The sequence below is a fragment of the Mixophyes fleayi genome, chromosome 1 (assembly GCF_038048845.1).
Source record: "Mixophyes fleayi isolate aMixFle1 chromosome 1, aMixFle1.hap1, whole genome shotgun sequence".
Lineage (NCBI taxonomy): Eukaryota > Metazoa > Chordata > Amphibia > Anura > Limnodynastidae > Mixophyes > Mixophyes fleayi.
Genome location: NC_134402.1, coordinates 275,849,027 through 275,875,934, shown reverse-complemented (window position 1 = coordinate 275,875,934; position 26,908 = coordinate 275,849,027). Strand labels below are relative to the sequence as shown.

Here is a 26,908-nt window from a genome sequence, read left to right as displayed (position 1 = left end):
CTAAGATCCGTGGGTGAAGCTGAACCACTAGTCATGAACACGGGCCAGGGCCTAAGCCGTTCCTTGCCACTCCGTGTCGTAAATGGCATATTGGCAACTTTACGTTTCTCCTCAGATGATTTTAAGTTTCTCTTTTTGCTACTTTTTCTTAACTTGGGCTTTTTGGATTTTACATGCCCGGTACTACGAGATTGGGCATCGGGCTTGGAAGACGACGTTGATGGCATTTCATCGTCTATGTCATGACTAGTGGCAGCAGCTTCAGCATTAGGAGGAAGTGGGTCTTGATCTTTCCCTACTTTATCCTCCAAATTTTTGGTCTCCATTATATGTAGCACAAGATACTGCAGAATGTGTGAACTTGGTAATATTGCAGTACCAATGGACTTATACTGCTGGATTGGTTTTGCAAATTTGGTTATAATTATTATATATTTTTTTTTTTTTAAATTTTTTTTTTTTTTTTTACTTTTTTTTTATTTTTAAAAAACTTGGGAATAGTGGGGAAATAACTATGCCCTTAGAAGCACAGAGCACAGGACACAGCACCACTGGACTGAACAGGACACGGCACAGGACCCAGCAGCACTACGGAACTCAGCAGGACAGAGCACAGGACACAGCACCACTGGACTGATACTGCAGAATGTGTGAACTTGGTAATATTGCAGTACCAATGGACTTATAAATTATAATGCTGGATTGGTTTTGCAAATTTGGTTATAATTATTATATATTTTTTTTTTTTTAAATTTTTTATTTTTTTTTACTTTTTTTTTATTTTTAAAAAACTTGGGAATAGTGGGGAAATAACTATGCCCTTAGAAGCACAGAGCACAGGACACAGCACCACTGGACTGAACAGGACACGGCACAGGACCCAGCAGCACTACGGAACTCAGCAGGACAGAGCACAGGACACAGCACCACTGGACTGATACTGCAGAATGTGTGAACTTGGTAATATTGCAGTACCAATGGACTTATAATGCTGGATTGGTTTTGCAAATTTGGTTATAATTATTATATATATTTTTTTTTTTTAAATTTTTTATTTTTTTTTACTTTTTTTTTATTTTTTAAAAACTTGGGAATAATGGGGAAATAACTATGCCCTTAGAAGCACAGAGCACAGGACACAGCACCACTGGACTGAACAGGACACGGCACAGGACCCAGCAGCACTACGGAACTCAGCAGGACAGAGCACAGGACACAGCACCACTGGACTGATACTGCAGAATGTGTAAACTTAGTAATATTGCAGTACCACTGGACTTTTACTGCTGAATGTGTGAACTTGGTAATATTGCAGTACCAATGGGCTTATACTGCAGGATTGGTTGTGCAAATTTTGTGGTAATTAAAAAATATTAAAGTAGTTTTTGGTATTTTTTAAAAAAACTTTTTTTTATTTTTTTAAACACAGGGGAATATTGGGGAAATAACTATGCCCTTAGAAGCACAGAGCACAGGACACAGCACCACTGGACTGAACAGGACACAGCACAGGACCCAGCAGCACCACTGACCTCAGAAGGACAGAGCACAGCACACAGCACCACTGGACTGATACTGCAGAACACAGCACAGCACAGCACAGCACAGCACAGCACAGCACAGAACTAAACAGCACAGAACTAAACAGCACAGAGGACCACCTAACACACCCTCCCTCTACCCTGATCAATGCCCGAGTGAAGATGGCGGCGACTAGCGGGGAATTTATAGGATCCGAGTATCGCGAGATCCGACAACGGGATTATGAGTCAGAGCCTCAGTTTCACTTTTGAATTTGGCGCCAATACCCGGATCTGTCTCGGATCCGACTCGGATCCGCAACGTTCGGGTGGGCTCGGATTTCATAAATCCGAGTGCGCTCATCCCTACTTTAAAGTCATAAAAGTAAAACTAATAATGAAAATTCCCGATGTCCCCCAACTCATATTAATGTAAGCCACAAATTAACCTAAACTAACCAATATTTTACGAGACAAAAACAGGGATTGTCCTAAAGCACATCTACGTTGGACATTGTACTGATTTTTTTAATATTTCCACCATGCTTATATTCTGAAGTACATGCAAACCTACAAATTTACAGTAGGTGCAGATTAATATTATAGGGTAAAAGTGGACATGAACCTTAAAATGCACTTGGTGGAAACGTATGTGACCTTGCAGGGAAATGAAAGCACTACTGGTATTTTTTCTGAAAATGAGCCCTTTGTCTTGCTTGTAACATAAAGCATGTGTTTCTATCATAAGTTTGAAGGTAAACAGAAATTAATTATATGAATGAAATAAAATGTGTAGCTGGACATTACATTCTATTTGAAGGTAATTAGACAATTTATTTTTTTAAACTCCAGTTTCCATTTGTTTTCAAAAAAATTACAAATATTTACATATTTGCTTAGAGAGTGTAAAGGAGTTCCTATAGATATTATAATTCATTATTATGTTAATTGACACCTCTTCTCTTCCCGATCATCCATTTTTAAAAGTCTCTACCAAAGCAGATTATATTAAATATAGTTTTTTTACAAGTTTCGACATGCAAAAAATAAGTTATTAGTTTAAAAGTAAAGTGGGCAGTTATGGAACAATCTGGCATTGGAGCTATTGTGGGTTTTAAGCTTCAACCAAAAATAATTTCTTGAAAATGAAAATGTTTATTCTCATGCTGAAGGTCAGGAGCATTTATATGTTGTGAATGGAATTGGTTCAGTCAATTTGGTGCCCATTTATGAAAACTGGTGCAATAAAAAGATATTATAACTCATAGAAACATTGCTTCTATTTTCTAAGGTGGATTAGAAAATTTCAGACCTCATTGATTGCTGTGGGTTTCAACACTTTTTTTGCATATTTACCTCTACACCGGTTTAATGTCTCCCACTAAATTTTCACTTTTTGCTACAATTTATAATATGTTTCTTGATAAATGCGGTACTAAAACTAAAAAGTAGCAGTTCTGACATACTTCTCTGGCTCATATACAGGTTCCTCATTAATTCAGCCCTGAGTGCTTAGGACGACTATAAATATAAAAATCAATACATGTTTCATTTGTGAAAGGTACAAATAAACTTTTTAATATCCTGCAACTCAATGCCATTAGGTATTCATTTATCAAGATTGAATGAGTGTCAAGATATAAATTATAAAGCAGTTTTTGAATTAATCTATTTCTTCACATTCTTGCTGTCTCTATCATCCTCCATATACACTTACATAACTTTCATCCTGTGCTAAAGTACAGATGTAAATCACCAAGTTTCTATTGGGGAACTCTTCAGAAATACCCACAAAGTCCAATAAACATAAAATCTTTATTATTGTCTTTCACTGACCTCTTCAAAAATGCAATCAGTTTTAGGTTTCATCAAGCACGTTGCTGTGCTTTCCACAGAAGTCCATTACAGTGTGGATGAGTAATTAATTTTTCACCCTCATTCTCTTCTGGCCTCAAACTGCTGAAATTTCAATTTCAGAGACACACATTAAATGCAAATTTCCTTCATAAAAGTTAAAAATACTAGCAAAGGACACAGTGGAGATAATTCAAAACCATTTTAGCTTTATTAATGCACACTAAGGGGCTTAGACGTGAAAACCTTCATTTAATACCATAGGAGGGATAGAAGGGCAAGTGTGTTTCTGAGTTTTAAAAGACTCCAAGGTCACATTTTCATACTGAATAACAGTTCACACGGACTAGAGAAATACAGGTTGTATCTTACAAAAAGAGACAAACAAATCTCATAAGAAGTAAAGAAATCATGTTATCATGTACAGTAGGTTTCTTGGTGTCCAGTGACCAAGCAGATTCAGTCACAGATGAGACTTCCATCAGTATTAAATGTTTTATGTTAAGACTTGAAATTTGCTTTAAGATTCAGCAGTCCTGTTTTTTCTCTGGTACTCTTCCAGTTCATTTTTTCTGTTCATGGCTATTTGCAATTCTTGCTTAATAACCTGAATCTGTTTTTCCAGTTCTGACAGTTCTTGCACCACCGAACTTCTAGGTATGTTAAGGGATTCAGCCTTCCCATTTGTGGTAATTAATTTTGGAGTCTCTCTCCTTAACTGGGGCAGAGGCAAATCTTGCTGGTGTCGGAAGCTTAATTCATTGTGTGCGTCTTTGATTATATACTTTCGCCTGTTACAACTGCTTTGGTTAGCTGTATTCCATACACATTGCTGACTGTTTCCTGTATTGCATCTGAAAGTAAAACAATAGTAAAAAGATGTAAATCTTGAAAAATGGAAAGTTATGGTGTCTTAAACAAATACACTTTATTTACACAATATGTATTTGTATGCATATGTCTAATTGCAGGCAATAAATCAATACCATTTGGTAGGTAGAATCACAGAATATTACTTATCCAGGGTTCAGCGTTCCACCTAAGTCGGTGTCCCTCCCAATGCATGCTACAGTCCAGTGTTCCTCTTGTTCCACCTAGCAAGAGATAGAACATCACTGGCATGCATCAGACATTGATGGAACAACCATACCAGATGAAATGCCAAACTCCAGGTAAGTAATATTTTATTAGAATATTTTCATTATAATGTAAACTTGATATTGCAGTTTTGGGTGGAGTTATCCTCTAAATAGTCATTGTTCTTCAGCAATAAGTGAATATCAACACAAGGCATAGTAAAAGATGGATTTCAGGACGCCCCCAATCTCTGTGTAAAAATGTTATAAACATTCTGTCTTTCTTTGGTGTAAGAAAAGGACATGCACAATAGCATGCCATAAAAATACTGATACACACTAAACTTGATGCAGAATTAATCCATAAATTATTCTAACATTGACCGAACTGGCTTTGCCCTGATAATATCAATGTCAAAGTGTTGGAGTACAAATATCGATCAATTCTGCATCAAGACCAGTGTGTCTCTTTTTCTGGTATGCATTGTCTTGGAACTGTTATTGTAGCTCCATATGGAAGAGCATCAGGCACTTATCACAATTAGAAGAGGTGTGGCCACTTTATTAGGTACACCTGTACACCTGTTTGTTAATGAGAGTATCTAATCAGTCAATCATATGGCAACAGCTCAATGCATAAAAGCATGCAGACATAGTCAAGAGGTTCCGTTGTTGTTCATACCAGAACAACAATATTGTTACTAAAGGTGTTCACCGGTGTTAATGTAGATGTTAAGCCACAACGCTTTTGTAACTTAAACAGGTTGCTGTTTATTTAAAGAAGATAACAACAGATGAATGCAGTTATTCACAGTTGCTTGTAATACAGCAGTATTCAGCAGTAGCAACAGTTGCAGCAATCAGGCAATACAGATTTTATATTACACACTTGTATGTATGCTAGTATGCAGATGCAGTCTTGTAATGTGCTTGTACGTGCACTCATAAATATAGATATACAGTTGCAGGCAGGTTTGCGATTAACTGCACAGCCATGCAGTTTATGTTGTGGCAGACTCCTCTAATATTTAGTGGGATACAGTAGGGAGCCTCCATTCACTCTTTGAGGGCTTTTTAGGGACTTATATATCATGGATCCTGCCTTGTGGCCACAGTGCAGCCTGATGGCGGTGCTCTAATGGTGTGGGGAATGTGTTCTTGTCACAAATTAGTTCCCTTAATACCAATTGAGCATCTTTCAAATGCCACAGCCTACCTGAGTATTGTTGCAGACCATGTGCACCCCTTTCTGGCCACAGTCTACCCATCTGTTAATGGCTGCTTCCAGAAGAATACCATGCCATATAACAAACCACATGACATCTCAAGCTAGTTTCACGAATATGACAATGAGTTCTGTGCTCTCCAATGATCTCCACAGTCACCAGATCTCAATCCAATAGAGTAACTTTGGGATGTGGTGGAATGGGAAATTCAGAGTATGAATGTGCAGCTGCAGTAGCTGTGTGATGCTATCATGTGAATATAGACCAGAAACAATGATACCAGAAGGTATGTTTTCAGCACCTTAAAACGATGAACTCAGCCTGTTCTGGGGGGAAGAAGGGTGGGCGGCTCATACCAAGAGCTAGAAAGGTGAACGTAATAAAGTGGCCACTGAGTGTATATTTCTTTCCGTGCCTGCAATAACAATCTGAAGTCAATGTAAGAAAATAGGAGACATATGTAAGTATCCTGGAACTTATCTTCTAGGCTGTGTTGGTTACTATGCATACTCCAGCATGTTTATATCATGACCCACGTCCCAAAAAGGAGGCAGCTAAAAAGCAGCTGACAATGATGAGCAAGACACTATTATAACTCCTTAAAGAAGAATATTTAGTACAGTTTTACTTTTCAAAAACAAAATTTAGAACACGATGGAAATCTCATTAACATGTAACATCTTTTTTTCTATTCACTCAGTGACTATTACTTAATCTCTGTGCAAAATTTAAATAGGGATTCCTAGTGTAAAGAGTAAATGGTGCATTTAATTGAAAAGTAATCATGCATTACAGATGACTGTTCCAGTTATAAACTGTTGTTTGCTCTGCAATTAACCTATATTTTGATTTAAAGATAACTGTTTTAAGCCACATTAGGCAACAGAAGAAGCAAAAATTAAAGTCACTTCACATCAGTATACTGTTGTTTCCTTCTATTCAGATGGCAAAAAAGGTTAATATAAAAGAGGTAAAGACATTAGATAACAGCAAAAAATGATTGTCTTTCTGTATATAGAATGATTTTGATCCTTGCACACAGTAAGCAGAAATAAAGCCTGTTCATCACAGCCACAAGACCTAATGGAGGTTTACAGCCTTTGAACAAACGTATGTATAAGATGTTTGCTTTTCAAGTTTAAGAAGTGACTGGATCCTGCTACAAGGATATTAAGCATATGATAGGCTAGTGCAAATATGTATATAAAAAAAGAAGGCAAGATAATAAAATTCCACATTTGGAGAAAATAAAAAAACAATATTTTATGACAAATCAGATTACTGCACAGAAACGCACTTTCCATTGCACAATTTGCATGATTAATACTGGGGGACCTATACTTCAAGTATTTGCCCTCCCCCATGTGCTGTCTATATATGAGCATGTCTACAAAGTACATAAACCTGTATGATGTTACTACTGTACTGAAATGGAAGCTCTACCTGTGTGCAACTCATGAGCTCAAACCAGCAAAATCATGTCTAGGAACTGCCGAAAACTGGGCACACGTGAAAACTGTCCCAATACCAGAATATGTGGACCCTGAGATCAGAATACCTGAGAATGAGCTAATCAAACTCTACTGCATCATTTTTAGGCATGCCGAGAAATCCTGTCACCAGTTGTCTAATGTAAGCATTTACGTTCTCATCAGTGACTAACATACTGTGTTCTTGTGACCAACCCTCACATGTGTTTTTCTGATGTGTACTGATCATGTTTGACCCTCATTTAATTATTAAATAACTGAGGGAAAATAAAATAAGGGTAATTTACAAAGTTGCAAAATTGTGAATGAGCAATTGATTTATTCTTGGGCAAATATAAAATTGTCTACCATGTATATAATTAGGAGTACAGTCTATGGGACTGTGCCTGGCGGAAAGAGTAAAAACTAAATAAATTACCGATTTTCCTTGTTCGTTCTGAAATACTGTTCTTTCAAGACTCATTTATGTCTTAAATAAATTCTGACAGTTTGGGGACTGTCGTTATTTCATGTGTCACACTTGAACCTGTTAATGCTTTCATTAGACAGGTATTTGTCAGGCTATGAATTCCCCATATGAATTAAAGAGATTAAAAAAAATCTACCACCTTTAAAGAAGTGTAAAAAGTCATTTTGTTTAGGAAAAGGTGATCTGTGGCTACCAGCTCATTTGGGAACATCCCCTTAAATGTGCATTTGTGTTGCATCTTTGCAAAAAATATTTTTTTTGTCTAAATCCCCTTCATATACAGGTAATAACTTTCAATTTTAACATTTTAGTTGCATTTTTAGTCCACTTTGTGTGCCTACAATCATATATAGCTTCTCATACATTCAAATGTACAAATATTGCATGCTAAAGTAGAAATCATGCCTGTGTGTGCCTTCTTAAAATGCTCTGTAGCCTCTCACAATGAATAGACATTGCCTATCATTTACCCTTTCTCACATTAAAATATCAAACTTTTAAATCCTCCTTTTTATAATTGCAATTTTTCACTGCAGTGCCTTGCCCATAAAAATTCTGTGCTTTTACAAATACTTGTATAAGGCATTTGGATTGCAAAGGCAGATGCAATGCTATCACGGACCTGCAGGCAACTTCATCAGTAGACATTAGCTGGACTAAATGTAAAGATACACTGTACATCGTTAAAGTATTTCACTCTTTTATTTGCTTAATAGCATTATAGTGCCATGAATATTTTTGCTGCCTGGCACTACTCAGTCGTTGAGTTCCAACCAAACCAGGTTGGCAGGTTTTGAGCACTAAGGTCCTGATGCTGATTTAGGAGCAAAGCAAAAAAATAGGAGTACATTTGCTCCAGGACAAACCATGTTACAATGCAAGGGGTACACATGAATTTGTTGTTTTGCACACAAGGAAAATACTGTTTGCTTTGTCATGTAGCAAAAAAATACTTCATAGCTTTGTTTTACACTGAACTTCGAAGATAAGCTAGGACTTGCTATATCCCAACAATAAATCTCCCCACATTTTAAATTTACCTCCCCCTCCAAAGCAACATAGTTTTGCCAAGGTGCAAACTTGCTCTATTTTGACTTTGCTCCTAACCCAGCTTCAAACCCTAAGAGACTATTTTGTCATAGACAGTCCTGAGGGAGAAGAGGACTAACACACTTCTCTTTCTCTCTCTTGTCCTCTTATAAGTGTTTGTCTTTCAATAAAGCTCAGGCCTATGAATCCACCTCCCTTATACTTTTCCCCTTCTCCCATTACACAGCTGGATCTTAGTTGGAAATGTTTGCCTATTTATGTGGTAAATGAATAGTGCAGTACATGATGTATAGTGTAGGGTGTCACATTGTATGCCATATGTTCTTTATTGCACATTAAATTATTACTGATTTATTTTTCTATGTAAGCAGCAAATTGCTTTTTAGCGCTTAGCCACCATGCCACCATCACTTAGCTAATGCATTATGATTTCTCTAGGCATAATTTTAAAATTACTCACCAAACCACTTTCAGTAGTATGACTAGCCTCAGGATTTTGTAATGTTAATTACCAAACCACTTGCAATACTATGGATAGATGCAAGATTTTCAATTCAATCATTTTAAATATAGAAGGTTGCATTGAAACACTGTAGACATTGCATGGCAATGTTCTCTTCATAATGTAATATAAAATAAACATATAATAAAAAATGGCCAGTATACCCTCAATGCCCCCAGCCCCAGGGATAGGCACCTTGTTCTGGTTTCCAATCCAAGAGAGAAACCGTGAGCACATAATCCTCCTGTTATAGTGACAACCAGCCGTAGCCTTACAGTCAGCAGAGCTTTGGACCCACTATGCAATTTGATTTGTAAAAATGCCTTGTGGTGCTGATGTGGTCTGGTCCAATAGTCTTAAATAGACCAAATGTGGTGAAACAAGGTATTAATATTACCTCAACCAGTCTGCACCTTGTTTCTCACAAACTGTGGACTATAAAAACATACACCTTTTCTAGCCCTCTGGTTCCCCATATTTGTCAATCTTAATTAAACTTGAATATATATTCTATTTGTAAGTAGCTAAAATGTCTGGCAGCATGGTTTTCTTATTTTGCAGACTTATCTATTGTTTCACCCTAGGCAAAAGGATTATTGTCCACCAGTCCTGTATTAATGTACATCACACCAGGAGATCTCATGTATTAAGATATGGAAAAGGTCCACAGATAGAGCTCTATGTTTAATTACAGAGGACTACATTGTGTATTTAAATGTATTGTGCCTGGATTTTGACCTCACTTGTTTAAACAACTTCTGCTGTATAGTCACAGAACAATACCTATCCTTAATTATATCAAGGGTGGCTCATCTGCTATCCCTTTGTCTGTATGTTTGCCTGTGAAAAAATAAACACAGAAAAGGACCAATCAGACAGGTCCTGAAACTCCTAAGGATGTCATTTTTGCCTTTAAAAACCAGCTCCAGAAACAGCAAAGGGGCATTCACTACCAAGTGATATCTGAATCTAGGCTGGCGTTCAGATCTAGATCGGTCCCTGGAGTCCTTCCTTTGCCCTGATCTACTTCTCCAGGTCTTAAGGAGCTGTGTGTCCGCCAAGGTGGAGTCCCAGTGTCTCAGGACCACTGCCTTACTGGTAGCCTCAATGGAGAGAAGGAGAGAAGCTTGGATGGATAGACAGCAGTCCCTGAGAGTGACAAGGATGCTGGTGAGGTGTTTTCATTATACCCTGTATGTTGTCTGTGCCTGACTGTTTGTTTATGTTATTTGTTGCAGGTTATTATTTAAAGATGTTTATTGCTGTTTGGTGCTACCATTTTGTTTAATAAAGGTATTTATTTAATTTTGGATATTTGCTTGAGTGATTTTGAACCTTGGATGGGTTCTGGGTAGGCCAGCTGTGTGGCACAGAGGGTTACATTAAACCCGATATCATCCCACCAAATACTTCCCATACAGAAATGAATCATGAATCATGAATCACAGTGAAATAATAAAAAATAAGAAGGAAATAACTAAAAAATAGGCAGAACTAATTCTTCAACCAGCTTCAGTGCTAGAAAGAATGATCTGGGTTCCATTATAATAAGGAGACCATGCAAATGCCTCTATGGAGAAGAGCAGAAAACAGCATCCCTCGATCCTACACAATACCACCCCTGTGCTGAAAACCGCTGAAGCTCTTCACATCTCCCACAGTGTAGAGAATGGTGTGATCAAGAAGACTGGGGCCTCTGAAGTGCAACTTTGCCATCCCAATTGCCAAAGTATAATGGGCAGGGGTTCCTAAAGCCCCTGCCCCATTATACAAAGATTAAAAATATATAAACACAAATACACAATTTTCAAATTTAATTGAATTGAATACATGACTCCACCAGAACCCTTTTACCTTTTAAATATAAAAGGAAAAATGGATCTGAAGTGTTTGAGTGTGACTGCCGATCCATTGTGGAGATCCAGTTCAAAGATCTTGTTATGTGCATAGATCGCCAGCTTGCTCTGGTAAGCAGCCAATTTTCACTTGTTCAGGATCCATATCTTTGATGTTTTATACATTTTATATTTTTAATAAACTTCCTATGAAGGATAACACACTATGGGATTTTTTATGTCTCTTTTTCTCTACATGTTTTGATATGATGAATATGGAGAAGAAATAAGACTATCCATAGGAGAAAAATCCATCTTTATCCTATGAACTGACTACTGATGTTCAATCCGACTCATTGCCAATGCTTTCATTTGTGGGACAATATATGTTGGTATCGGACTTAATATTTACATCTTATTTATTAACAATACTCTTTTGAGCTAATATATTATTGATAATATTCAATATATATACCCATGTGACAATTTTAGGATACTCTATGTGATGTGACATTTTCATTATATAACACACATGTCACATATTTTTTGGTATAATATTATGTGCTTAACATTAGCGCCTATTTGAAGTGCTTTTTGTTGCAATTTATATAATTTTATCATATTATTTATATTTGATGTGGTTTTGTTATGTCAATTGGATCATTGCGTGTGAGCTGATGAGAGGGATATGAGCAGGAATGAAGGAGTTAACTCAAAGAACAGATGTTTCTAATCAGAGTTGGTGAACAAAGACTCTTGCAAGAATTTCTCCAAAATCTCTGTTGTATCCAGGAGAGTCAAAAGGATCAAGACACGCCTATATGCCCCCCCCCCCAATTGTAATATGACATTTGTAAGTTGTAATAAAACCTACTTTTGTTGCTACAAAAGGAACTGTCTGGTCTGTGGATGGGCAGAATTTCAGAGATTGAAATTTAGACTGATAATATTATCACTGCGCCAGCTTTTCATTTTTTTCAATTAATAAACCTTTAAAAAAAAATTATCCTAAGAGTTTCTTTAGCTGAAGACATTCAATTATTGCTTTATCAAGAGGAATTTACAATGAAGGTAGTAGAAGAAGTGACGTTATGGCATACCACCATTTATCATGTGTTTATTATTTTTTAATGCTAACAGGGGACTGAACAGTGTGAAGGACCTATGGGAACATTTATGTTTCCTAATGCTATTTAGTCCTTGATAGGAGTTGCACAATTCTCAGATTTTATATGTTGCATTTGCTCTCTGATATATAGTGTGTTCATTTATTTAGATATATTGTTCTAAGATCAGCACCGTTAGATTCTGAGTGTGGTATTTTACTTCTCTTTGATCATTTTATATTATATGTATTATATAATATTGTTCAATTAAATGTATTTAGAATTTAGATCTCCTACTGTTTATAGTAACCATTAAACTGGTTATATTAGGTCATTTATACTGATCTTCTTTGGGACCCATTTCTGCACTGTTTATCCATTTCTATGAATACCACCATATACCAGCCCACTTTGACCACTGATATAATCTAAATAACAAAAGAAATATAAGAAAAAAACATTAAATAAGACACCCCTGCATATTACAAATCACCCCCTTTAATGTCAGCCAATCACAAGAAATTTTTACGCTGGTCACTTGATGTTGGCTCATGGTGAAGGGGAGTCATGATTAATCACTACTTTGATAATTTAGAGGCAGTTGTCTACACTCAGCGAGTATGTCATTTTGTTATGATTGTTATGGGAATTTTTTAGGGAGTGGGTGTTTTGCCATTTGGACTATGATAAATGAAGAAAATAAGATTTAATTTTAAATGCTGGTCAGTACTGCACTGAACTGCCTGGGTTGGTTTTCATTACAGCAGGGACATCCCATGTTATGGTCTCTCTATTACGGTGGAAACCTCAAAAAGCGTTCAATCACATTACATTATTATCACATTCTTACATAAGATCAATTACCTAGATCTAGTTTAACATCTCGTCCTTCGATTATATTTAATAAAGCAAAATGACTGCAAAACTATTTAACCCCTACTTTATTTTTGATTTTTTAAATCTTTAATGTAAGCAATAAAAATGTTCTTAAAACTTCTTGGTTATCCACACTGATACTGGGCTGCAATCAATGTGGAATGTCACAATGCATAATCTGCTCTTTTATTCAAAATAGGAAGACACACTTTGGGCCTGAGTCATTAAGGAGAGCAAAGCAAAACAAGGGAGTAAGTTTGCTCTTGGACAAAACCATGTTACAAAATGCAAGGGGGTGCTAATTAGTTTATTATTTTGTACATAAGTTAAATACTGGCTGTTACTCATGTACCACACACATTCTTATTAGCTTTATTTTTACACTGAAATTTAAAGTTGATCTAGGACATGCACTATCCCAACAATAAATCCCCCCACATTTTAAACTTACCTCCCCCTCCAATGCAACATGGTTTTGCCCAGGTGCAAATTTACTCCTTTTTTTATGCTTTCCTCTCCTTAATGACTTAATGACCCCTTTAAATCTTGTATAATTAAACAAAAATATGCAATCAAATACATTTGGACACACCACCAATACTTACAAAACATGGTTTTTGGAGCACCAGCAAAATAAATTTAATACAAATAATAATCATACTGTTCCATTACATTTCTTAGAGTTGCAATAATCCCTTGGGTAAACAAGGCAAGAATTTATTTTGCTGACACAGCAAGGGGAGGATAGATTCTATAGACTTTGTGCAAGTGAATGATATTGGATTTATGCTCTTAGGACTTGAGAACTTGAGGGCCTTAAGGAAATAATTTAAGTAAACTTTGGCTAATCTCTAATACAATATACTTATCACACTATTTTATTCATTTTTTTACTTTATGATAACACAATTATTGATTTTGTGTTTCAAAATATTTTTATGATAGGTGTCATGAGATCAGAGTACAGACGACGTCTCCTGTGGACGACGGGGCACTTTTTCACACAGCAACCATAAAAAGTCACACTAGTCCAATGTTCTGTTACAACTAGTCTCAGCTGGTTTTATTAAAGATAAACATAAAATAAAACAGCATTATAAGTCTAGCCTGTTCAGCTCTGACTAAAACATTAGACAATCTCTATCTAAGTGTGGAAGGACATAATGTTCAGCTCACAAACAGACAGCAGATGTCCAGTTTAGTCCCTCCCAATTACTTGATTCACTCCAGGGACCCTTTTGATCCAGCTCCTACTGGAGCTCAAAGCTTTTGGATAACTGTGACTTACAGTTATCATAAACTGTCATAAAGTATATCATTTATTATTATATGTGTAAGATTTTAGTTAGCTTTATCAAGACAATGCCACTTTTGATGGATGTGTTCTACAAATAATGGTAATACTTTTCTGATCATTTGGAATTTTATAACACAATACTGGATATGCATTAACACATTTTTTAGTTTTAGAATAAACAGTTAAATTTGATTCCATTTATTATGTACATAATCCATGTTTCACCTGACACTGTTGATAATACTTATTGGTATAACTGTTCATTTAAATATTTTCTAATATACATAGAGCATTATATTTAGTTATCTTTTAAAACAAATTATATCCTTTTGAATGTCTAGCTCTATAAATTGTAGCTTTTTGGGGGAACATTATGAGGATATATTGAAGGCTTTGTGAATTCTCTCTTTCTTCTTATTAAGGGATACTGATGCAATATAGTGTTTCTTAGCAAGTGCAGTGTTACAAGTCTGCCAGTGCATTTATAGTTTTTACATTTTAAATGATTTTGTTACACTTTCTTCTACATGCACATCTTCGTCTTCTGATCTTCTAAGATTATTGAACACCATTAAGGAATTGTTAGTAACAACACTTTAGTCTAACAAAGATACACAGATTGTTTATTTTCTTGCAATCAATTTATCTCACTAGATACTGTTGTATTATGTTTCAAATGTACAAGTTCTTGCTGTCATCCAGTCTTATCCTATAGAAATGCCTCATACTGTGGTACTATTCTCTTATTGCATTTAGCATAAATTATATCTGCTTATATTCCTGTGATATCTAGTAATTGCTCATTTTAGGAGATTGTACTACTCAGACAGTGGTGGAACGACTGGTGCAGCAGGAGTGGTGCTCCGGGACCCATGGAGATAATGGGGCCCACTGCACGTGGAACGAGCGAGTTGTGGGCCCCGATTCCCCCCTCCTCACTTCCCTTCATTGGCCCCACATGAGTTCAATTCCCGACCATGGCCTTATCTCTGTGGAGTTTGTATGTTCTCCCTGTGATTGCGTGGATTTCCTCACACAATCCAAAAACATACTAGTAGGTTAATTGGCTGCTATCAAATTGACCCTAGTCTATGTGTGTGTGTATTAGGGAATTTAGACTGTAAGCTCTACTGGGGCAGGGACTGATGTGAGTGAGTTCTCAGTACAGCGCTGCAGAATTAGTAGCGCTATGTAAGTAAATAAATGATGATAATGTTCACCTCATACACAATGATTCAAAAGCAAATCATGTGGTCACATATGGTATTGCAAGTAAAACCTATCTATGATTTGGTGTTTATTATTAAGAGCATGCCTGCAGAAATCGCACTGCACGGGCAACAAGATGTTGGCACAATCTGTACCTGCATTGCACACTTTGAGCCCATAGGGTGCCTCTTAATATCTGCTCCTTTCCTTCTTAAACCTCTGATGCCTGTAATGGCAAAATCATGTTCCCAGGCTGCCCAGAAGGTAGAAAGAACCATAGGACAAGCCAGTCCCCCAGCTTCAGTATCTTGTGCAGGTGCCAACACATTCAACATGGAGCTCCTGACTTTATGCCTTACTAACATGCAGGCTAATTTTACTGAGGCCAAGGGGCACTTTAAGAGAATAAAGTTCAGCAATTGATGGCCTATCCTGCAAGGCTGAGGTTGTTACTGATGGCCTTGTTCATTTTGTTAACCTGCCTTAAGAAGCATTGAACTTTATTCTGGAAAGGCTGCCTGCATCTTGTGAACAACAAATTTATTCATATTTATAGTAGCTAAACAGACCAGTAACAAATGTTGCATTAATTCCCTCATGCTACATTCCATTATTCCTAAACTGTAAGTATGGCTAAGGGCCAGGATGAAATTTGAAGAGTCATCCTACTTTCACTTACATGTATGTTAATTAATGTACATTAGAATTGCAGTAAGATTGCTTCAGATTTTACTACTATTGTTACATGTTTTAAACCTATCTGACATCCACTTTGAAATAAATGTTTATGCAACTATAAAGACAACGTTGATCATAAAATTAGACTTGAGTGGTAATCATAAACAAGTTATCTACTGTACAGAATTAAGCCTTATGGTGGTATAGTATATGCAATCCTACCTTTTCTCCAGTCGTGTTAGTTTTTGTTGAAATTTCTCTTCATTGAAAGATGTGTTTAAAGCTCTGTGGAGACGCTGTTTAGCAAAATGACAACAGAACAAAACAAAGTATGTGATTCGCTTTCAAACATAACTTTAAGTCCACATGATGTAAAATATCAATATGGTTGCCACATTTTATTAAAAAAAAATTCTCTCTGTATTATGTTTCTAACCTATCAATAACAGTGGCACATAGTCCCATTTTAATAGCCAGGTTGGTAAAAATATTGGCCAGGTGGAAACCCTAAATATTACTGGCAGTGGATATAAGTTGAATGTGTCCTTTTAGATTTGCCCAGGTTCCTGTATATTTTTTTTTCTTTTTTCAAATTGTTTTTATTGTTTAAACTCTGCAGCAAAGCAATACAGAATAAAACATTGATGGACATAGTATTTTGATGACTGTGTATAAAATACCATTATACAATCAGTATCTGTTATCTAAATAGGAAATATAATTTTGTAAACACCATATGACAACAAGATGTTTAGCATATGTATTCATACTTAGTATATATAGATTTGAACGTTTCAAGTAGAAGACAATGATATATGTCTAATGTGCTCCACTGCTGGTATCCCCATTTTACAACAGAATAGGCAGGACGTTAGCAACAATTCTCATTTCATACCATGAGGTTGAGGAGAAACATTTGTAAAGCTGTGATTTAATATTTAGTTGAAGAGAGTCAATGTAACTCTTCCACATTTCAAAGAAACCAACTTAAGATTCTCTAGCAAGTGAGGCCTCAAGCCAATCCATCTTGAAAATGTAAAACAGCTTTTCTTTAAATAGATTGAAGGGAGGAGTCCCCGGTTGTAACCATACCTGCAAAATGGTCTTATTGGCCCTGCGCTGAGAGCCAGAAGGAGATACCTACTAACTTTTGTCACACGTTGTCTTGTAGGGAGGATGCCCAGGATGGCCCAATGAGGTGTACCAGTTTACCAGTTTACCAATGGCGAAGGTTTTGACTTTAAACCAAAAGGCTCTAACCAGGGGCAGCTCCACAAGCAATGGAATAAATCTGCATCAACTTCATGACAGCGTCCAGTATAAGGTTTAATATACAGTATATCTATAATTACCTACACATTTCTGGGCCCTAAATAATTAAAACATGATGGTAAAGAATACATACACACAGTAGTCGAAGTGAAAATTTAGAGTGGCGGTATGGAAAATATAATGGGAATGTAAGTTATTGGAATTTAATTGTTTTACAATGAAGGCAGTAGAAGAAATGGCGGTATGGCACCACCATATATACCCCCACTTCCACCTTTGCATGCCCCGGCAAATTTGTTTTTTTTTAATAGTTACCTGTATTAAATACATTTGGAAATTATTTGTGTATACCTTTAAAAATATATTGCAAAATAAATCAAACAAACTGAATGCATATACATACCTGACTAGTGTGAAGCCAGTATTTCAATTTAGATTTCTTTTTAATTCTTGGTAGAACCAATCTGAAAACAATATGTTCTCCAATAGTGGTGAGGATAGACACTCCAATTCCTATACAGAGCATGACAAACAGCCCGGAGAAGTGTTTGATGCCCATTTGCAGAGTCTGGAAAAATAATATGCATGAAAATCAATTAACATAATTCTCATAGCATTGCTTTATTTTGAGCAGCTGGACAGAATTCATCTTGCTTGAATATTAAAATGTGGAAGCCAAAGGCTTTTAAAGTAGATGGAATATTACAAAAAGCTTATATTTCATATGATGAATCGCTATGCGGAAGTAGCAGAAACCCATATATCTTTATTAAGCATAAAGTATAAATAGGTCATTTATTTATAAGCATATTAACTAAAATATAAGTTTCATAGATTTCTGTCCAATAGACAGTAGAATAACTTTAAGAGAAGCAGAAGAAGTGTGTGTGCATAACACAAATGTGAGACAGTAATAAAACAACTCCTGCTTACATCACAACCAACACTGACCCAGTAATCATGGCATTATGCACATAGGAACGCTAAAATATTTGTGACATAATGTAGTCCCCTTCTAGAGTTAATTGTAAGGACATTAGCATTTATATATGAGTTCTGTGATGTATATCGGGCAGTCTGAAGTCCAAAAAATTCTGTTACGCTGAAATTTCTCTTAAAATGTGTAAATAAGGGTGAAATTCATTGCTTTAAAATGCTGTTACAAATCACAATTTGCTTCAGTTCACTTAAATTTTCAGGATCCCAGCTCTGATTCATCCCATCCACTTCTTATCACCATTCTATAATCTCTGTGGAAGCAACAATCAACACAACACAGTACTAAGTTACTGTCACTAAGTTAAAATGTAGTTTTTTTGTGTTGGTGTATAAAGTGAGCACATCGTTGATTAAAATAATAGCAATCTTTGCAAGCAGTTTCAACAGGTCGTCTAATGTGTTCTCACCTCATTGCACTACACTTTTGTGTGGCCGCCACCAGAGTCTGCAAGCACAGATTACTTTGCATTTTAATCAATTTACAAATATTTGCCACTCATTACATTTTTGTTTCTAAATAATTTGGATAAGCTTCAGCACTACTTTTCTCTCTGTACTATCCCAGTAGTGTCACAATTATTGGGACAATACACTGCTCTCAAAGTCCGCAAAGTTGTGACTAAAGAATGGTCTGTGTCATGATTTAGTAAAGGGGATGATAGAGATTCAGAAGTTCATTATCATCTGAACTGTCCATAATGTCATGTGTTTGATTCATATCTACACTTTGGCTTTATTTTTCTATTGTCTGCAACGTCACTGACAGTTACTGCAATAATCTTGATGTATAATAAAAGCTTCAAACATAGGCATAATTACAAGTAATAGTTAAAAGTACAAAAAAAGTAGGTTTTTTTGCACTAGTTTGTTGTAAAAAAAAAAAATACACCACCTGAGATGACAATGTATTGTCTGGGTATTTGTCTACTTAGGTCTCTAATGATGCTTATAGCAAATGGAGGGAAAATTAACCCTCTAATCTCTCCAGTCAATAGTGTACCTTGGGGAAATGCCGGACGTGCTTTCGAGCTCTGGCCGGTGTGACCGTGCACTGACCACACAGACGGCATGTGCATGCCCTGGAGCAGGTAGCGACGCTGCCCGTCTCTGTATCAGTAGCAATTTAGGGGTTTAACCTCTTCATTCCAAGATGGCCAGCCTGCATTATAAGGAATGCTGAGAAGAGATTGGTGAGGAATTTAACACCTTTCCCTCTCCAGGCCACGAGCCAGGAACCCCCATCATTTACAAATTGCCCCTCCACACCACCCCCTGCAGCTGCACATATCTGGCCTGAAGTACTCAGGCCACCCCCACATTCCCAACTTTTATTCTCATCAGACCGTGGGGGTCACACTCCTGGCTATGAGATTATCATCTTTCCCAAGGGGTCGTAAGCTGGCGCCCTGAGGGGACCCTCCCCCTTTTGTAGCAGGCCCTTCTATGTCACGGTGACCAGCGCCATCTCATTCCATGCGGGCATCCCCCCAACTTTTGCAGGATGTGGCCCCCCCAGTTTGATTATGGCACCTGGAGTCAATTGCCTTGACAAGGCAACAGTCTGATAATGACACCCTGGCAGGTTGGGAAGCTTGGCTACACCCCACCCCCAAGATTTCCCCTTCACACTTCCCACACCTTGGATGTCTAGGTCCTTTTCCTGGGCACTTCATTAGGTCTCTGTGGGCCCTCAGGCCACTCACACGTGGCCCCAGATACCTTCTGGATGGATTTTCCCTCCTGCCCTAGGTTTCAGAGTCGCTCCTCTTGCCCCCCTAACACTATCCCACACAGAGGTGTCACATCATGGTTCCTTGTCTTATTCTATTTACGGTCATTGTGACTGATTACTGATTTTGTATCCAGTATTGCAGATCGATAGGAGGTCGGGAGATGGTGAAACACAGGGTGGATAGCCCCGTTGTCCAGTCCGACGCGGAGTTTGAGAGATGTGATATGTTTGCACGTAATATGCCACTTTCATCATCAAGTAACAACTCCTTCAACAGTGAGACAGGGCCATGCAAGCTGCTAAAGATATTGCATCAATAATTTGGCAGTAGCTGATTTACCCAAAGCTTAGTGCTGGCAAAGCCAGATTGTGTAGCAAAGGGCAACAACATCATGAGATGCTTGAACACGGCACTGCGGTATACAGCAGAGCACCAAGGATAGGAAAAGCAAAGGGTTCTATGTAGATATGTTTGCTATCACTGCAAGAGTAAAAAGTTGTTGCAGAAAGCTACAAGTAGAGGGGATATAGGTCTTTCACCAATTGGTTCATGGCTTCTGTGCATTCGCAGCTGCATATCTGGAATGCAGGCCAGAAGCAATTATTGACATATGGCGTTTTCTTCATTTGATAACTGGCGTGTATGACAATGATGGACCATCTACATGGCATATGACGAGCGTTTTAGATGCATGGTAAGCGAGCACAGTTCCATCTCTTTCAGCTTCAGATATGTCAAAATATGGATGGACATGGTTCGCCCGACTAGGTCAGCCCCACACTGTCCCCAGGTTTCCAGGCTAGGGGAGGTTCAGCACTCCTCTCCCCCCCAGGAACAAGTGCTTTGCCTTCAACAATGGGACATGTTCACGGGGCGCTGCCTGCAAATACAGGCACACCTGCTCACTCTGCAGTGGTCCGCACCTGATGCGTGACTGCCCCAGATCCAAAGCTGGGACAGGGAGAGGCAGGGCTGTGGCACATACTACGCAGTAAAGTCCATTCACCCGTGAATGTGCAGGCGATAGCAAGATGGCCTTTTTCCTGATAGGAGACAGGCAATATTTGTTTTACCGATTTTAGTTACGGTTACCAGCCTCCAATAAAAGCCAGTGTGTATGTCACTGCAGACAAGAATCTGACATCCGCTTACACTTTCCTTGACATACTGCTGATATGGTCCGCAAAGAAGTCGATATGGGCTGCATATCGGGCCTATCCACCCTGACTGTAGATAGGTTAGTGTTGTCCCCAGTCGGGGTAGTTCCCAAAAACATGTCAGAAAAATTTCAGCTGATACAGCATCTGTCACACCCCCCAGCGGGGTCGGTCAATGATGCCATAGCGCCTGAAGACAGCTTGATTACTGTTGTTTGATGATACATTAGCATTTGTTAGCACATTCGGCAAGGGGCAGTGTTAGCAAACTAGACATAGAGACAGCTTTTCGCCTTCTGCCTATGCATCCGGATTCTTTCCAATTTATGGGCTTCAGGATGCCTGATGGGTTCTACGTGGATAGGTGCCTACCAGTGGGGTATGCAATTTCCCGTGCCTACTTCAAAAAATGTAGTTCCATGCTGTATTGGTGTATATAAGCAGAAATGGCCCACAAAGGTGTCGCCCTCTATCTAGAAGACTGGGCCGGCAAACTCCTTAGCTTGCACTAAGTCTCTGTTTCAAGCTTTGGGGGTCTCAGTTGCGCACTATAAGACAGGGGACAGGTTCCCTGTCTGTCCTTCCTATGCATAGAGATTGATACATTGGCGGAATGTTGTCAGTTGCCCCCAGATAAGGTATCTAAGCTCGTATTCTTGATTCAATTAGCTTTGAAGTCACATTCCCTTCAATTGCGACAAATACAGTCACTTTGGGGTCTTTTAATTACGAGTGCAGAATAATACAGATGGGGAAGGTCTTTTGCAAAGCTGCAGATGGCAATTGCAGGGGTCAACCGGCCATATGTTTGGGTGTCCCTGCCACATGAGATAAAAGTGGAGTTAAGTATTTGGTTGACATTCCTGGTGAATTCCTGGTGAATTTCAATGGCATACATATATGTCCCGCACCACAGATTTCCAATGGACAATAAGACTTTGAGGCCCATTTTAATGTGGAGTGGCACACTGTCTGCTGGCTGGAGTGACTAACTGGCTTAGTACAGAACTTGATGGTTCTGGAGCTACTTCCCATAGTTGTAGTTTTCAAGCTGTGGTCGGCTCAATTCCGCAAACAGAATGTGGTTTTTTGGTTCGACAACCTAGAATTGTGCAGAATATCAACAAACAGAGCTCTTTGTCTCTGCCAGTTGCTGAATTGTTGCGGCACCTAGTTTTGCACTGCTTAGAATGTGATATCACGTTCGGGCAAAACATGTTCCGGGTGTACACAAAGATGTTGCAGATGCCCTATTGCCATTTCAATGATCTCGATTTAGGGACTTGCACCCCACGCCAAGCTTATTGGCACCCCATGTCCTTCTTTTTTTTGACAGATTATCGTACTGGTATAGAAGGTCTTGCAGAAATATCTTTGGCCCTGTCCACCAGGAGAGCGTATCGTGCGGCCTGGGAGCAGTGGATCAGTTTCTTGGGGTTCCATGTCAGGCGCGACGCATGTCAGAGGGATGACATGCTAGTATTTATCTAGTACAGATATCAGGAGGTTGTTAGTAAGAAGTCCATGGTTAGCGGGCATACCATTCATTGCCTGCCTACACGGATCTTCGGATTGGACCAAGGGGTTTTTGATATCCAAGGCCCTTAGAGGGTGGGCAAGAATCCGCATTGACTAATGAGGATGTTAGGAAAAAATTGACCCTTGAGTGTTATGACAGTTGCTAGGCGCGCTTGCAGCAGTAACTAAGAGCGAGTAGGAATCCCTTTAATTCAGCACTGCTTTCTCTCTAGCTTTCTTTGGAGTGTTTAGAGTTATTGAATTAGTGGCTTCAAAGCAAGATGCCGGTTGCTCTTTAGTGTCTCATGAGGGTGGCAAATAAAATGTTGTCTTGCAAACTCCTCAGGTCTAAGACTGATCAACTGGTCAGAAGAAAATGAATATCCATAACAGAACAGGATGGTCCGAGCATATGTTAATATCTGTTCCAGATCTGTGTTACCTTATCCTGTTGACATAAGGTGGTTAGGACACAGAGGACTCTGGTGGGTTTGTGCACCATACAGGCTCAATGACTGTCGGGGATTGATGTAAATGAGTTCTCTGTACAGCGCTGCGGAATTAGTGGCGCTATATAAATAGATGATGATGATAAGGATGATGATTGTGAGGCTCTGTTAACGTCTTTCCTGTGATACTCTGACCATATAATAGGAGCCAGCAACGATTTCTATGAAGGAAATTTGAACTGAATGTCATTAATTCATCCACCCGAGCTAATCATCTGTAGTTCTCAGACACATGAAAAGATAGTGTAACTCTATACTTGGGAAACTTATCTTGTTAAAATAAGAAATGTTATTAAAATATCCCTCCAGTCCTTTATTGCACAAAAGAATTGCAGCAAGTAATCAGCTGGACACCTTTCTTCACCTAGCCTGGTGATTTAATCAGAAGCATAATAAGGCTCTTAGTCTCGTTCATTATTTAAAGCATAAACAGCCAATCAATATCCACAATGTAATTAGTTAAACATGTGAAGATGAGTTTATCCTAAATAAATTTTTGATAGGTAATTATAATGTATGGTTTAATGTACTTTAAACATTCTTAATAAATTTGCAACAAGTGGGTTTATCTATTATCTGATCTATTATCTTTGAAAATATATGTTCCTAAGGTAAATATTCTATAATAAATAAATATGTATCTATATCTATAACTATATCTGTCTATATATATATATATATATATATATATATATATATATCTATATATATCTATATATATCTATATATATATATATATATATATATATATATAGATAGTTTAGATATATATATTATATATATATCTATAATATTAAAGCCTAGTGGCGTGTGTTAGTCTGTGTGTGGAAAAAAAACAAACAAGCTGCAGCGCCACCTGCTGGGCGGAGTTATACACTGACCTACTAGATTCTTAGCATTATCTAATATATAAAAGTAAAAGCCTAGCAGCGTGTGTTAGTGTGTATGTGTGTGTGTGTGTGTGTGTGTGTGGAAAAAACTATTTTCTCAGAAAGGGCTCATCCAATGGACCTGAAATTTGGTATACTGACATTATTTGACAAAAAAATTAGAATAGTGAAGTCAGTTAACTTCCATCATCCCCCTTCCCCCCGTGGGAGGGATAGTAAAGGCTAAATTAATGAGTTGAGGGCTCAAACTCATTTTCGTGAGGTAATTTTACCTCATGAACACACAATAAAAAGGGCACTTGCATCGGGAAGTAACGCTCTTCCCCTGAGGAGGCCTGGGCTAGGCCCAAATGCATGACAAGAACCTTTTTAAGACCTTAAGTAGCTTGATTTGACTAGAATGCATGAGTATCATGCACGGGTTAACTTGTATGTATATATATGTAGATAGATATAGATATATCTATATCTATCTATCTATCTATCTATCTATCTATCTATCTATGTGTATATATATATATATATATATATATATATATATATATTCACGTCCACACTTTTTTCTTGCATTGTCTATGTTCTTTTGGGTGTTGCTCATAGTTAATCTGGTAGTTGTACTGTTATTCCGTTAAACTGTTCAGGACCGCACTTCTAATGGGACAAACTGAGATATAAATTTTTGGGTAAGCTGCAAAATGTATACCGTTAATATATAAAAGTAGTAATTTTGTTACTGCGATAGTCTAAATAAGAGTTTTCTACCTCTTTAGTACATAAATAATGATTCAAGTTATAATAAGACATAGAAGCTGTACACCACTCATTTCAATTCTTTTGCCACACCAGCAGCAGAATTGCTATGCATGCCCTTGTACAAAATCATCAACGTTTATCAGCATTTATTTATTTATATAGCACCAGCAAATTCTGTAGCATTTTACAATTGGGAACAAACACAGTAATAAAACAATACTAGGTAATACAGACAAAGACGTAAGAATGCCTTGCTGGCAAGCTTACAATCTATAGGAATCAGGTTAATGATGATATACTTTTCAAATGGCTAACGTTTTCCAAAGGTAGTGGGGATTTTTCTTGCAGATAGAATCAGGCAAGCACAAATGGTGCATCTTATCTTTGGCAAAACACACCTAAAAATTTCATCAGCCAAATTTAAAAAATATTATTATATATTATAAATATCCTCCAAAATGATATGAAAAAATTGAACTGATTTACTGTTCCAAGTACTTTAATATTTCAATGTTAGTATTAAATGATATAATGTGTCTCATACTATTTAGGTAATTGTTTTATTTTGATTCATAGGGGGGATTTAATTGGCCGCGTTACTGCCAAAAGTAACGAGGCCTGTGTTCTATTACCATTACTACGGCAATTTTAATCCGTATTTTTGCTTGCGGCTCCCAGATCCGTGAGCAGCAATTAGCGTTTAATATTACCGTACTAACGGTAATAATGTGCACTATTACTGTAATAATAGTAATAGTTAGCCGGCCACGTTACTGCCGAAAGTAATGCATCCTGCACACTATTACCCTTACTACAGTAATATTCAATTCCCCCATAGAGTAGTGCTCAGAAGAGCACTATTCCTATAAAGCCTTGGTTCAAAGTGGGGAGCGGGGATTTGTCAAAAGGAGACAGAGCTTATTGGTAAGACCTCAAAGCAACATTTACATAAAGTAATTTCATTTAAAAAAAAAAAAACTATTGCAGATTGAGGACGCTTATACTAGGTACAAAAGTTCAGTGTAGCAATCTTATTATTTTTCCTATTGGATATGCTATTCCTTATAACAAATCCATTGTCTGGTGAATACTCAACCAATGACATCAAGAACAAAGTATAAACTGTTGCATTATAATGTGAAGAAATGTTTTCAACACTACAATTTCCTCTTTGGGAATATATTTAGAATCCTACAGATAATCTATATATTCACGACTATTATGAGTGACTTATTTCTATGATGCCATTGTCTGTAATCAGTTGCATCATTTTGTAGTTATTTCGCAAAACGTTTGCCCACCATTTTACAACAATACATTGCTATTTGCCTCTGGAAAATGAGACAGTTGGCAATACACCTGTGTATCTGCTGGTTGCTCTCGAAACTGTGACAGTTTGTGAACTTTCCCTGTGCACCTGCTGGGTGACCTGGAACATGTGACCTGCTGGTTGGTCTGGAAACTGTGACAGTTACTTACAGCCACATATATAAGCTTGTCTTGCAGGGACATCAATCTTGGACTGCTGTATTATTTCATTATTCACTTATCCTCAATTTGTTTAAAACAAACATGCCAAGAAGCCATTCTTAAGGAAGTCAACATGGACCTTACAGGTCACCCAGAGCGTGCAGTCAGGGCCGGATTAAGGGAATGGAGGCCCCTGGGCTAAGGGGGCCTCCATTCCCCCATGAGGGCCCCCCCCGTGATCCGAGCTAGCCCGCCCTCCCCCCTGGCACTTACCTCCTTCCCTGGTGTGCTGTACACTCTTTACTGAGGAGATCTCATGAGAGTGAGACTCACAAGATCTCCTCAGTAAGGAGACTACAGCTCGCCGGGGAAGGACAGCAGTGAAAGTGCTCAGCAGCACTGATCGCGCCAGGGGTGCC

General features: G+C 37.8%; 1 protein-coding gene across 1 annotated transcript in view; it reads right to left on the bottom strand.

Annotated features, from left to right (window-relative positions):
- Nucleotides 1-3,316: 3,316 nt before the first annotated feature.
- The window catches only part of GRIN3A (glutamate ionotropic receptor NMDA type subunit 3A), a 197,144-nt gene continuing 173,552 nt past the window's right edge, over nt 3,317-26,908 (bottom strand). The window contains exons 7-9 of the mRNA XM_075210905.1: nt 17,864-18,028; nt 16,411-16,484; nt 3,317-4,228 (exon numbers count right to left, since the gene is read on the bottom strand). Of these exons, the coding sequence (XP_075067006.1) occupies nt 3,895-4,228; nt 16,411-16,484; nt 17,864-18,028 (573 nt within the window). The 3' untranslated portion in view covers nt 3,317-3,894. The remainder of the gene's footprint in view (nt 4,229-16,410; nt 16,485-17,863; nt 18,029-26,908) is intronic.